The sequence below is a fragment of the Ursus maritimus genome, unplaced genomic scaffold (genome assembly GCF_017311325.1).
Source record: "Ursus maritimus isolate PB19 unplaced genomic scaffold, ASM1731132v1 scaffold_28, whole genome shotgun sequence".
In the NCBI taxonomy this organism is placed as follows: Eukaryota; Metazoa; Chordata; class Mammalia; order Carnivora; family Ursidae; genus Ursus; species Ursus maritimus.
In genome coordinates this window covers 7,199,593-7,213,982 of record NW_024425341.1, presented here as the reverse complement: position 1 = coordinate 7,213,982, position 14,390 = coordinate 7,199,593, and the positions used below count along the sequence as shown (strand labels likewise).

The window sequence follows — 14,390 nt, the reverse complement described above, 5'->3', positions numbered from 1 at the left end:
CACTCGGGATTCATATGTTAAGGAGGCATTCACTCCTGGGGTCCTTAAATTTTCTGTCTGAGGTGTCTCCCTTGTGTCATCTTAATCCTGGCCCTGAGTGGTGCTCTTCTAAAATGGAAACACATCAGAACAAGCTGTTATCTCTCACTAACACCTTAACGGAAAATGCACACATATGAGACTTTCCTAGATGTGAGGAGCTCTGAAGAAAGAAGGGTGCTGAAGGCATGGAGGGTGCCTGTGTGCATTTGGGGATATGTTTGGGAGGCAACAGGGGACACACTGGGATTTAATAATGACAATAATTGATGAGAAAAGGGGAAGATACGAAAGAGGGGAATGGAGGGGATTAGAACCTGAAGCTGTCAACCACAGTTTTTATTTGCATTTTATTTTTATTTTTATTTTTCTGTCCTTTTGAACCATGTTTAACCCAAGGTGTATATACACTGAGGACGTTGATTAGAAGACTGTGATGTAAGTTGGAGTGGTCAGGAGGGGACCAGCCAGCTTCTCACTGGCCCCAAAGTACATCTGGTCACTCTCCAGGGACTCAGAGCTTGGTTCAACTAAAGACTTGCTGGCACCAGGCAGCCCTTGTCAAATTAGTCTAACAAATCATCTGTCAGTTCACTCAATTTTTTGTTCTTTGGCTGGCTGGAAAGGGTCACGATGACATGAGAACTGCAAATCTGACTGCCAGCACTTTGGTACAGAATGTAACGTGGCATGCAGGAAAATGTCTAGGAAAGTGGAAGCCAATAGTTTAAGATGACACAGCAAGATTTGGACAAGGGCTCCTGGGGTATGTGAGCATGTTGTGGGTTGGCAATGCAAGGAGAAAAAAATACATGTGCATAAAAAATGTGGGTTGATATTATCATACATTTCTCACCTTTTATAAAAACATAGAGTAATTTAAAGAATTAAAGAATAATCCAATCTTAGTTAAGAATGTATTCTGCATCGTATGCCCAGTAGATTTGGTTTGATCTGTAATATGACTGTCAAGAACTGTGAAGGATGAAAGTAAGACCTTATGCTACTTGCAAACCAACAAGGTAACCTGCCACAGTTTCATGGACACTGGCAGAAGACATAAGACCACTGGGTCAGAGATAAAGAACAGTTTATTACTCAAAGCAATGGCCATAGCCAGAGTATCATCAATTTTGTGTTGCTTGCCCAAGACCTTCTTCCCACAGGGTGATGTGAGAAGGGCCAAATGATACCTGTACCCACCATGGATTACTTTATAGGAGAAGAACTGTGGGCTTCAGGAACCAGAATCTTTTATAATGGGCAGTAAGCATGATTCCCTTTGCTCTGGTGGGAGATATTATCTCTATATTCCAATGCTATTTTCTACTTAAACATTTTTGAAACAATAGTCTTAGAACAAAGGCAGTCAGCGCTTCTGTTTGTACTCCCAACAGTGACCAGTTGCATTCCCATCAGAGGCTTCCTGCAGGGATCTGAGTTGCAGCCTGGGGCAAGTAGAGACATGCAAATGGTTACTTTGGCTAGTGCTACATGAGCCCCAGTTAGGAGGATTCTCTAAGCCCAGCTACTCAGAGTTCATTTATCAGCAGCATCTGGAAGCTTGCTGGACTCCTAGAATTCCATTGTCACCCCTAGACCCAGTGAATCAGAATCTGTGTTATAACAAAATCCCCAGGAGATTCATATGCACATTAAATTTTGAGAGGTACTGCTTTAACTTATTCTGGACCTAGATAACTCTAAAAGCCCAAGTAAATACCAGGGTATCTATGGCATAGTGTTATGAAAAATGTCTGTAACTGGAGTGATCAGATGTTCCCATTTATACCTGTTTTCCCAGTGCAGTTATTGAGAATATCCCCTTTTACTTCCAAAAGTGTCCTGGTTTGAAAGATAAATTATATAAAGGTAACGTTAGAGACAGTTGTTTGGAGGAGCTGGGCTGGGGGTGCAAGAATATATCCTTGATGATGAAGGTACCCAAAAAGGATACACATGTGTTTAGGGGGGGAAGATACTTGGGGGGGGAAAAAGGATAGATGATAGATAGATAGATAGATAGATAGATAGATAGATAGATAGATAGATAGATAATAGATAGATAGATAGATGATTGATAGATAGATAATAGATAGATAGATAGATAGATAGATAGATAGATAGATAGATAGATAGATAGACAGACTGAAGTAAGGGGAGATCCCACATTGACCCCAGGGTAGACATCTAATTCTTCGTTCAGTGATCACCCCTTGGCCTTCTTTGCATAGCAGTCTTATATTCTTAAGTTTGTCTGCCTCTCTTTCCTTTTTTCTTCTTTTGCCTTGCAGAAAACCCTTCTAATATTCACTATATTGAACAGCTGAGTGGCCTGGATGAAACCGTCTCAGGAACAAGCCTGCATCTCAGCACGTCCTTTTCCACAGGCACTGTCTTTTCTGGCAACTTCTTGGATTCCCTCCTGGCTACAGTAAGTGCAGCTAAGTGCAGCTTGCAGAGGGGAAAAAGGATGGTTCAAGCTGTGGGAAATGATGAGAATGCCTCACAATTCAGAGTTCTCTTTGATTTTCTAAAAAAGCTTGTTCACATACATTATTTCATCTTTTTTCACAACTACTTGGAAAGGGAAGCCAGATTCACACTTTCAAGATTAAAAACGTGTCTGGCCCTTAGAACCAGAACACTTGGTACCAGGAGGAGTGAGCACATAAAAAGCAAGGTGCCTACATTTTAGCTTCAAGTGCATGTTGGCAGACCAAACTCTGGTTTCAGAGCTTAGAAGACACTGCTTTCTCCTCTAAATATCCGAAACGTCTTATGCAGAAATCAGCCATAAGGGGACACAGGGACCAAGGAAATCTTTGGCCTTTGGTAGTATGAGCTTTGTTCAGAGCTAAGTCAACCCTCCCTCTAGGCTGTCCCGCTCCTGGGGTGTGTTTTTGAGTACGTGGTTGCTCTTCAGCTCTCAGCTCCTCTTTAGCCTCTGAGCAGGTCCCTTGCCTAGACTATGGTATTTCCGTAAGAAGAGCTAATTCACTGCATAAATACCTACTCTGCGCAGGGCACACTGTTCTATGTGCTGGGAGTACAGCGGTGATGAAACAGACCAACGTCTGTGCCCATGTGGAGCTCAGGCTCGTGGAGGAGATTAACAGAAACATGATAAATAAGGAACATATGTGCCATGTTAGATATATAGAAGGCTAAGGGACCGTGAGATGAGAAATACAGGGGTTAGGAAAGGAGCTGAAAGTTTCAGTAGCATGGCCAGGGGAGGAAGGCAGCACCGGCATGGTGGCATGGGGGTTCAGCTCCGGAGGAGAAGAGTACACGCTGTTCTGATCTTTGGGGGGAAGAAACACTCCGCGCAGAGGGAAGAAGGGAAAAGGCAGTGAGGTGCAAGCACTCTTGGTATGTTCAAGAAATTGGACCAAAACACAAAATCTGTATGTAGCCATTCATAAATGGCCACATGAACTCCTCCAAAGGAAATCCTTGTTACCTATGTCCTCCCAGACTCCTTCGCCCCAGATTTTCCAAGGGAAGGGCTGAAGCCTGGCTGAATCTCAGTGTACAGACGCACAGGGCTCTGAACACAGTTTGATAAACTTGCAGCCCTCTGTAATTCCATGTGGAAGGGGCATCATTCCTGAACTGTGGGGTGCCTCAAAGGCACAGTTTGCACCTTTAGGGGAGTGTGGATGGGCCACACATGCAGTCCTCATGGCATCAGTGCCGCTGGTCCTGAGGAGATTATGTTGCCTGGGGGGTGTGAGTGGGGGTGGGGTCTCATAAATCCCATCGAGCTCTCAGAGGGATAAAAGTATGTCAGTGAGAATTCAACATTAAACAAGGTGGTAGACAATGAATTTCCTAAAGGGTTCAGCAGCATTCAGCCTTGACTGAGCCAGGAGTCAAGTCAGGTGACTTTTCTGGGAAGGTGGCTCTATCAGGGAAAGGGTTTTATCACTGTCATTGATATGTCAGGTACTTTGCCAGTAATTAATGACTGGAGTATCAGGCAGGAGGTGACTTTCCATGAACTGGACCTGTCTACAGGATACATTTTAAATGGGGTTAAGGTCCCAGTTCTCCTCAGAGACCCCTAGATGGCAGGCAGCTTTGTGGCTTTAATTAAACTGGTGCCTTAATTAAACTCCACTGGCCCCCAGAGGTAGGAAGAAAGTCACAGACTCCGTTTAGAACTAGTGGGAAGTGCAGGATGGGCAGAGAGGGCTGGGAGAGTAAACGTAAGAAAAGATGCACACATAGCGTCAGCCAGCATAGGAAACACGAACGTGGTCATGAGAGCCGGGAGCTGGCCCTCTCCCCACTCCGCACAGATCTTGTGACCGCACTAAGGAGGAGCCCCTGCCTCCCAGGCTGCCTTCAGATATCATATCAGTGGGCTTCTCAGCAGGAGAGGACACCCTAGTCCTCCGGGAAAAGGAAATAAGCTATGTGAAAACTCAGGAGTCTTTCCCGAGCCCTACAGTGAGATCTGTGAGAGAGAGAAAATCCACACACTGTACCTGATCCAGGGGAGGGTCACATAAGGTCACAGGCATAGCCGTGGAGCTTCAGGGCAAGCCTTTCTGTCAAGGGGGCTGGCTTGGGTCTTGACCCTCTGCATATCTGCCTAGTGGCCTTCTGCCTCAGCTCTTGAATCCTTAATGATTCATGGCACAATGCAACGAACACGCTCTAATACTATGGAGAGCTCCACTCCCCAATCTCTGGCCACGATGGGCTGAACCAGACCTCTGAAAACGATCAGGTCATACTGCCCACTCTTGATTCCCTTACCCCTAGGTCTGGTGGTACGGGGTCCACTTGGCTTGCTTTCTTTTCTTTCTTTCTTTCTTTCTTTCTTTCTTTCTTTCTTTCTTTCTTTCTTTCTTTCTTTCTTTAAACTTAGCTTCTTTAACATTGAGAAGTGTTTTTTTTGTTTTGTTTTGTTTTGTTTTAAGATTTTATTTATTTATTGGACAGAGATATAGCTAGAGAGGAAACACCAGCAGGGGGAGTGGGAGAGGGAGAAGCAGGCTTGCCACTGAACAAGGAGCCCAATGTGGGGCTCGATCCCAGGACCTTGGGATGATGACCTGAGCCAAAGGCAGACGCTTAATGACTGAGCCACCCAGGCACCCCCCACTTGGCTTTCTAAGCAGGGGGTGACTTCCCATTGTCCAGCCACACAGAAAGAAAGAGCCCATGGGCCAGGTCTGGGCCCCCAATTCTATCATTTCGAGTCTTCTGGGTATCACTTGCTCTTGGCTGGCCTCCTGACCTTACTGGTCTCATGGAAATGAGAGCAGTGGCCTCAGAGAAGAGACCATTTATCCTTTGGCACTGAAAACGTCTGGGAGCCACCACTACGGTTGCCACAGAATACATTCGTCAGCACTCCAGTTTATTCTCCATACATTTTGGAGCATCTTCTTGCTGAGAAGTGGGGGAGAAAGGCAAAGATCTTGGTCTCCCCTTAAAGTTAGGACGGCAGTTGTGGGCTCCATGGTTATCACTTCCTTTAACACAATCCCATGGCAGGTGCCACTAATGATCACAGTTCTCTGCCCGCAGATCACACCTCCGGGTCTTTCCCAACACAGACCTCGAGATAACTTCTTCCAATAGATTTTCTTGTTGGGATAATATTAGTAATCAGAGCAATTAGTGTGATAGGAAGAGTACTAACATCTCTGAAGCACTTACTTTGGGCCAAGGGCTTTGCTACAATACCTTGTTTAATTCTTTTCAACCCAGTTAGGAGAATACAATTATGAGCCTCATTTTACAGATCAAGAATCCGAGGCTTTAGCAGGATAAATAGAGTGCCAAAGTCACAGCACTTACAGATGACAGGCTGGTTTTTTTTTACCCCACTTTCTATGATTCCAGAGGCAGAGCTCGCTGTCATAGCCCTCTGTCCTTCCAGAAATCTTTCTGTGATTATAAGTATCCTTCCAGTGCATTGATTTTCAAGTTTTGCTTAAAGGACTCTCCCCGCCCCAGCAGACAAGCAGGGAGGAGCCCAGGGTGCACCCACCTCATCGGGCCCCCTGCCTGCCCCCGTCCCCCCAGTCGGAACAACTGCTTTAATCTGTGCTGTGTGTGAGGCTTCTGCCTAGGATTTGATGTGAAGGAGGATTTCTGTTATTAACAAGATTTGGAAGACCACTCCCTAGAAGTTAGAATATATGACCAACAGAGATGGAGGCATAAAATGAAAGGACCAGAATTCTCTTCTCTCTTCTGAGACGGATTTCCAGTTTCCAGTCAGGAGTCCTGTATGAGAGACAGGAGTCCACCATCCTGCCCCATTTTGCATGTGCCTTTTGTCCCATAATTCCCCTTCCTGAAGAACACATTCCAGGAGGTTCTTACAACCTGCTGCCCTGCTCAGTGCACCAAGAGATCTGTTTTCCATTGCTCCCAAGTCTGCTTCCCTGATGCCCATACTACACAGAAGTGCAAGGAGGAATATAGATGCATTCAGAACAGACCCCCTAAGGAAAAAGGTGACTAACACCTCAGCCAAGTCAGAAACAAGATGAGATCACCAGTCTTGACTCTGACTTCTCCCGTTTTCTCTCCATTCCCCCTTACTGAACACAAAGGAATGAAATGTGCAAGTCCCAAGGATAAAACGAAGCCTGAATAATGTGTTGTGAAGTTGTCACTGCTTTTACTGAAGTTTTGTTTTGGATTTCATGTAGTTTTTCATTCTATCCCCTGATAGACCTGTGATGGTTTTTTTTACAACATAAAATAATACTATTTCCCTCCAAATCTGCTATAGTCGACACTAGGGCCTCAAATAGCCTCTGGTAGACTACTGTAAACTCCTGCCCCAAATGGGAAAACATATCATTAGAAAATAGAATTCAGATTCACTTTTAATCCTTTATCAGCTTAATGTTATAAAAAATATATGGAGAGACACTCAGGTCCGTAAGCAGGATTCCTATACAGTTTTATAACAATAGAACTTCAGAACAGGACATAAATGTAGGGAACGGTTTCCTTACAAGTGAGGAAATTGAGGCTCACAGAAGTTACATGACTCCCTTAAGGTTACTCAGATGGTTAGTTGCAGTTTTCCTACCATGTATTCTCATTCTCTGAAGTATTTCTCAGAGAATGTTTGGTTTTAAGGCCCTTTGAGATTAGATTTTCAGAATAAAAAGCAACTAGTATCCAGGATGTTAGTATCTAGGTTATTAAGTAATAGTGTAAGTTGTGAGAGAGACCTCCAGCTTCATTGTAGCTAAAAGTTAAAACACTCTGGGCTGCAACATTTTCTAACCCTGGAAGTCCAAATTCTGGTAAATCTGATTATATCAGAAACACTATCCAAGTTTAAAGGTCTTAAAATATTTGAAGCACATTTAGACTTTTGTATTTTCTTGAGAAAGAAAAAGGAAAAGAGAGGATGGAGGAAGGGAGGGAAGGCGAGAAGGGAGGGAGGATAGAATAGAGGAAAAAAGAAAGAGACCAGTATGATAGAACCCTGAATAATAAGAATACTAGATGAGCTCATGGAGTAAGGGTGACATGTAAATCCCTTTATTTTCCCCAATATAGAATTGCAATCCTTTTGATGTCAGAACTGAAGAAATGATATATTCAAAAGCTAAGCTTCTCAGTTAAATATGTAAAGTACATGTTTCCCTAGAGCCCTTGACACCAGGATAACCCTAGAATTTACACCTTTTCTTTAATCAGTGGAGAATTATTCAAATAGCATTATGTTTGATCACTCTACAGTATGGTCACTTGTTCTTAAACGGATTGTGGCTCAATCTGGATTTACATTCCCCGTTCACGCCTGGATTTCAGGGAGCTGATTCCATAAGCACCCTTCTGGGTGGTAGCAGAATGGAACAAAGAAGAAATAAGAAGGAGACCGTCAGTCAGGGGATCCCTTCAGTCAGGACATTAGGGAGGAAAAGGCATTTGAAGTCATCTTTTAACCTAAAAACTATTTTAAAACTTATTTTCCTGTTATTCTCTCTTAATTCATATAGCTTATGTTATTTCCTAGACTCTCTTGTCCCAATGGCTTCTACATTTTATGAGCAATATTTGTTTATTTGTTAAAAATTGACTGCCAGTTGTAGTCAATATTCTTGCAGCTGTTGATCACCTGCCTTGTTGAATGTGCCCCTGAGCACATGAGTTTTAAACAGACAAAGTCTGTCCTCTGAAAGACCATAGCATTTAAGAAAGTGTTGACCTGGAGGGTGATCTGAGCACCAACCACATGGAAGAATCATCAGAGGTGGTCTTAAAATTTCTGATTCCCACTCCTTTCCATATATTCTGATCCAGCAGATCTTATATCTCAGAAATCTACACTCGCGTGGAATATCCTTCCAGGAGATCCCGATACATGAGAACAGAATTTAGTAATGTGTGTGGTATATCTCATTTCATCCCACAAACAAGGCTCCAAGATGGTTTTATCATGTCAACTTTAAAGGTTATAAAACTGTTTCTGAGAAAACACATGAATTGTCCAAAGTACTCAGCTAGGACACGCCAGTCCAAGATTCAAAGTCAGGTGTGTTTCAGACAAACTACCAACTATAAAGTACAGAAGGATGAAATGGAGCAAACGCCAGTGGCTGTGGGATCACAAAGAAAGGAAAACTTCTTTCTGATGAGACCAGCATAGAGTTTAGCAGCCATAGATCTGATGAGCAATCAGTCAGATATTCCAAAGCAAAGGCATGAAGGAGTAAATATATTGCTTGGGCAACAGATGGACTGTTGTGCACTGAAGGGCACCATTCATGGAGCAGGTGAGCTTGGTTTCACAGCAGGAGTATGACATGGAAGGTTTGAGGAGGTAGACGGCATGATCTGATTTGTGTCCTGGAGAATCTCTCCGGAAACATTTTGAACAAGGAATGCAAGTAAGAAGAAAAACAAGATAGGAAGACTAGTAAACAGGCCCCTATCATAATTCAGTCTGCAGAAGACAAGTCTCTGAATTTAGAGAAAGTGAACGGCAAAATTTCTGACTGTAACAGTTGAGGTCATTCTTATTATTTTTAATAAAAACAAAAGCATTGACTTTTGTATAGGTGATATATGAACATAAAAATTCTCATGTCTACTGGAGCAAAAGCCTAGTTCAGATAAAACAGAAGGTTGAACATTTAAAACTATGTATTCAATACATTTGGGGGAAATCTAATGGTAACACAGTGCTATTAAATGTATGCCAATGCCTAGTTTACACTAAATATGGTAGGAATCCTTTGGGAAGGTAGTTTTAGAACATAGCTAGGGTTATTCAGACTCAAAGTAGTTTCAAAATAAGTTGTCCCACTTGTCCTCCTTTGGTTTCATTTTGATGCCAAAGATTCCAAAATTCCATTAATTTATTCAACACCTATAATTTGTATAGGACACAAGAGCTGTGGGAGACCTAAATATTAATAAGACCCAAGCCAATACCTGTCCTCAAGTAGGTCACAATCAAAAGGAATATAAGTAGATTCACATCCAGAAGATTCAGTTAGATGACAATAATAATGTCAGTAGTGCCCTAAGGAAAAATCTAAAGAAGTCACATTAAATACATAGTTTTAAATATATGTTGATGATTACTAAGGTATGTGTGGCCCAACATACTCCTCTGGTTATTTTTGGAAGAGGGGCATCCTGGGTATTAGCATCATTACCCATTATCTTCTTCTGCCACAGTGTAAGCGCAGAGGGAGCAGGAACTGGGTCAGTGTTATTTTCTCTGTACTTTGCCTAACCCAGTGCCCTACCTGAACTGAGAGCTTTTAGTTGATTTTAACAATGATAATGAGAGACCCTGTTTTGCCTCGCTGGATCCATTTCAAATGGCAATGCCCCCTAAGTCTCCAGCGATGCCCCCTCAATCTCCACGGTGTCTGTGCTGGCTCTTCTGACTTTGCGTGTGGCTTATCCTTGTTTTCCAGGCCTTCTACAATTATCATGTCCTGGAATTACTTCAGATGCTGGTGACAGGGGGGATAAGTTCTCAGCTGGAACAACATTTGGATAAGAATACCTGTGCGCTGACCCACAGCTGCACTTCAGTTATGTCTGGAAGAACGCGGTGTAAGCTGGGTCTTCTGTCCTTAAATGAAACCATTTTGTCAGACATTCAAGTGAGTCAGCTCCTATCATAATAAAGGTTCCCACTTCCTTACCACGCTGGGTTTCTGAAAATGATGCGGGCTGTTTGGGTTCCTAGATGGCCTATTGCGTAGAAATAAGAGCAAAAGCTAATACAACCTTGTATTCTTAGAGTATTTTAGAATTTAAAGTGCATTTTCATGTATCCTATTTATTTTTTTACAACAATTCCAGGAGGTAGGTAAGGCAGGTATTACTATCCTCATCTTCCAGATAAAAAAATGCAAGTGTGCAGGAAGCATCTGAGAATAATTATTATAATAACTAATATTTACTGAGCGTGTTCCGTGTGCCTGTCTGCTTCGTGTTGTTGTTTACTTAATCTGTCCAAGGATTTGTATGATAGGCATTGTTATTAGTTGCACTGAACAGATCAAGAAGCCGAGACGCAGAGAAATCAGGACTTGCCTGAGGCCACATTGTGTCCCACTGGAAGAGCAGGGGACCCTCCAAGGCCATCTGACCCTGGCTCTGCTCACTCTTCCTATACCTGAGCTGATAAAGAAATCTGATCATGTCAGCCTAAATCAGATAGAAGGGTTCTGTGTTTGGGTTTAAGACTAGCCAGTGGAAAATGCTTGAATTTTCTAAGCCCACTGAGCCAGTGAGCAACCAGATTATGGCAAGGGAAAAAGGTCATTATGGCATAACCATTGCAGCATCTGGGTGTTTTGGGGATCACAGAGTCGTCCAGCCTGGGAATGAGTCATGTACTTATCAGTGCCTTTTAGTTTAGCTTTTGTTGACATGACATTTAGCTCTCTACTGGTGGTCCAGAGCAGGGCATTTTAAGGAAATATTTTTTGTTTGTTCAGGGGACATCAGCAGAGCCCCCTTTACATGGAGCAGGCTCTTCCAGGTCTCTGCACCTGACACGTCTTGATAGATACTGCCAAAAACGGAAAACCCCATGCTCTGTACATCTGAATTCCAGGTGCAAACAACATGGCAAAGTTCCTTTAGCGCACTCTGGTCCTTTGCATTTCTGTGGTCCTGGGCTCCTCACCCAAGATTGAGTTGTGAGTGACTATAAGTCCAGGACAACTGCCACTGGCAACTTCTTGTCAGTATCAGAGACGAAGTGGACTGGTCAACATTGCTCTCCTTCCCCTCTCCATTTGTATGTTGTCCTCACTTTGTTCTCTACCCTAGGGAATCACATAACAAAACAAATTGTTCTCACGTGGCTTCATTGAATCCATTTGCTGATGCTTTGACCCTGTTGTCTACCCATCGTGCCCTTGTTGGCTATAGCCTGAGAGCAGTGCCAAGAGGAATGCTTGGGACTGTAAACTGTGGTAGAGTAGGATAAGATCATCACTCTTTGGAAGTCACTGAACATCCCAACCCATTAGACAGCTTGAAAGCTGAATTTCCCAATCTTTTACTCATTGTTATTTCTTTAATGGTTACCAAAGTAGCGGTAGTAATAAAAACTAGCATAACCACACACTACGCCACACCCATAAGACACTCTTGAAAGACCACAATGATAAAAATAGTTACTGGGATTAGATGCTCAAAACTTATCATAAGCCTAATTTCCTACTTGACACTGCCACCATAAAAGATATTAGGAAATGACTTTTGGGTCTTCCAAAATTTGACTACAAGGAAAGACAATAATTTTCCAGCAATTGCTTGTTATTTCTTAATTAAAGTACCAACAGATACATGTTTTTCTCTTTTCTCCCCAGCCAAGAAACACATTTGGCCAAGTGTTCTGTGGCTCGTTAGATAATTTTGGAATCCTGTGCCTTGGTTTATACCGCATGATAGATGAGGAGGAGAACAAGCCGGAACAAAAAAGGGAAGTATGCTTGCTTGAAGAGTGCTACCCATCTATCTAAGCATAAGAGCCAAAGCTACTTTATTCAATGTGAAAGAGAAGTCCAGAGCTCAGGGTCCATAATTACAAAGAAGGGTACAGGGGAAGTAGACAGTGATGTAGGAAGAAGGAATCTGGGTGTAAATAACATGAATGAACCGATGATCCAATTAATAGTGACCATGTGAAGAGAATGGTGTCTATGTTCCCAGTGAAACCTGAGATGTAGATCCAGATTTCAAACCAGGGCTCTTTTGTAACTTACTCCTCATCCATGTCTATGTGACTTCTTCTCCTCCTCCTCCTCCTCCTCCTCCTCCTCCTCCTCCTCCTTCTTCTTCTTCTTCTTCTTCTGGTTTGTTTGTTTGTTTATTTATTTATTTATTTTTATTATGTTCAGTTAGCTGACATATAGTACATCATTAGTTTTTGATGTAGCGTTCAATGATTCATTAGTTACATATAACACCCAGAGCTCATCCCAACACATGCCTTCCTTAATACCCATCACCAGGTCACCCCATTTCCCCACCCCCTTCCCTTCTATAACCCTCACTTTGGTTCCCAGAGTCCAGAGTCTCTCATGGTTTGTCTCCCTTTCTGATTTCTTCCCATTCAGTTTTCCCTCCCTTCCCCTGTGGTCCTCCACTCTATTCCTTATGTTTCACATATGTGTGAAACCACATGATAATTGTCTTTCTCTGATTGACTTATTTCACTTAGCATAATCCCCTCCAGTTTCATCCATGTCAATGCAAATGGTGGGTATTTATCCTTTCTGATGGCTGAGTAATATTCCATTGTATATATGGACCACATCATCTTTATCCATTCATCTGTTGAAGGACATCTCAGATCCTTCCACATTTTGGCTATTGTGGACATTGCCACTATGAGCATTGGAGTGCATGTGCCCCTTCTTTTTACTAAATCTGTATCTTTGGGGTAAATACCTAGTAGTGCAATTGATGGGTCATAGGGTAGCTCTATCTTTAACATCTTGAGGAACTTCCATACTGTTTTCCAGAGTGGCTGTATCAGCTTGTCTATGTGACTTCTTAAAGATGAAAGCCACTGTCCACATTGGAAAGATTCACTTGTTTTCTGCTGTACTTATTGGGTAAATGTTTATTGACTGCCTCATTTCTAGCCCACTGTGTTTTACACCTATAAATTAAGAGAGCGATATGCTCAGATTTCAGTTGAAAGAGCAATCTGACCACAGTGTAGGACAGCATTAAGGAAATGCATGTGGAGGGCAGGAGGGGGAAAAGAGAGTGTGGAATCTACAGACAACACAGTAATATAGATCCGAACTAAGATCCTCACAGGGGGAATGAACAGGATTCTATAGAAGAAGGAGAAATTAAAAACAGTAGAGTGGAAGAAGATTGAAAGAAACTTGTTCTCCTTTCTAAGGGGAAAGAAACCAAGATACTCAAAGTGGGGTATTCTTGAATGGAAAGAAGACTTTTCTACTTATCAGAGAAAGGAAGGAAAAGAATGGGTGACAAGGCAAACATAGCCATAGGTGAGGACTGTGTTCAAAGGAATTTGTATGTAACAACAGGATTTCTTCATGAAGCACAGATATAGCCATTGCTGAGAGAAAAGATGAAGGAAGCATTACAGGGAGTTGAGAAAGAGATCCAAGTGTAGGTTAGCTCCTGAGAAGAATGGAAGAAAGGGATTATTGTGGAAGAAAGGGTTTGTAGAAGCATACCAGACTCGGAAGGACAAAGGGTTGAAAATCCTGATGAAGTTAAAGAGTGGATATACTCAGAGTACAGGAATGAAAGGGGAAAGAATGATGGGAAGTTGCAGCCAGAGAGCGATTTATGGAAGCATAAGATCTTAGTGGCGGTGTATGTCAAGAAATGATAACATCCAGTATGTGGCCAAGAAAGTGGTTTGAAGGTAAGATCATTGGATAGTGGAAATGTGCCTGGCTGTGAGAATTGTAAGCCACATAAGCACTATAGGCACATGAGATGATAGTGGTGCTAGAGTTTGAAAGAAAAAGTGTCCCAAGTGCCAGAGACCTAAATAAACATGGAGGTCTGTAGATGACACGGATGAATCGAGAGGGAGGGTGATACAGCTGTAGAGCATTAATCACAAAGACACTGAGGCAGCAGTGATGTTCTGGAAGCAGCACCGGGAAGCATGAATGATGCTGGCTTCTCTCTCTCTCTGCCTGAACTCCATGCCCTTGCTCCAATGCCTCCAGAAAACCCATGGAGCTTGGTAATTGGAAGAATGTGCAGCCCATACTTGAGAGGACCTCCAGGAAGGAAATGATATTTCTGTTTCACAGGGAGTATATGACTACAGTAGGTCTTGCTTGAACTATTATAGACATTACAGGGGACTCAGT

General features: G+C 42.7%; 1 protein-coding gene across 1 annotated transcript in view; it reads left to right on the top strand.

Annotated features, from left to right (window-relative positions):
- KCNU1 (potassium calcium-activated channel subfamily U member 1) overlaps window positions 1–14,390 on the top strand; it is a 143,743-nt gene that overhangs the window by 127,922 nt on the left and 1,431 nt on the right. Inside the window, exons 27-29 of the mRNA XM_008686625.1 lie at window positions 2,334–2,473; window positions 9,966–10,157; window positions 11,883–12,016. Of these exons, the coding sequence (XP_008684847.1) occupies window positions 2,334–2,473; window positions 9,966–10,157; window positions 11,883–12,016 (466 nt within the window). The remainder of the gene's footprint in view (window positions 1–2,333; window positions 2,474–9,965; window positions 10,158–11,882; window positions 12,017–14,390) is intronic.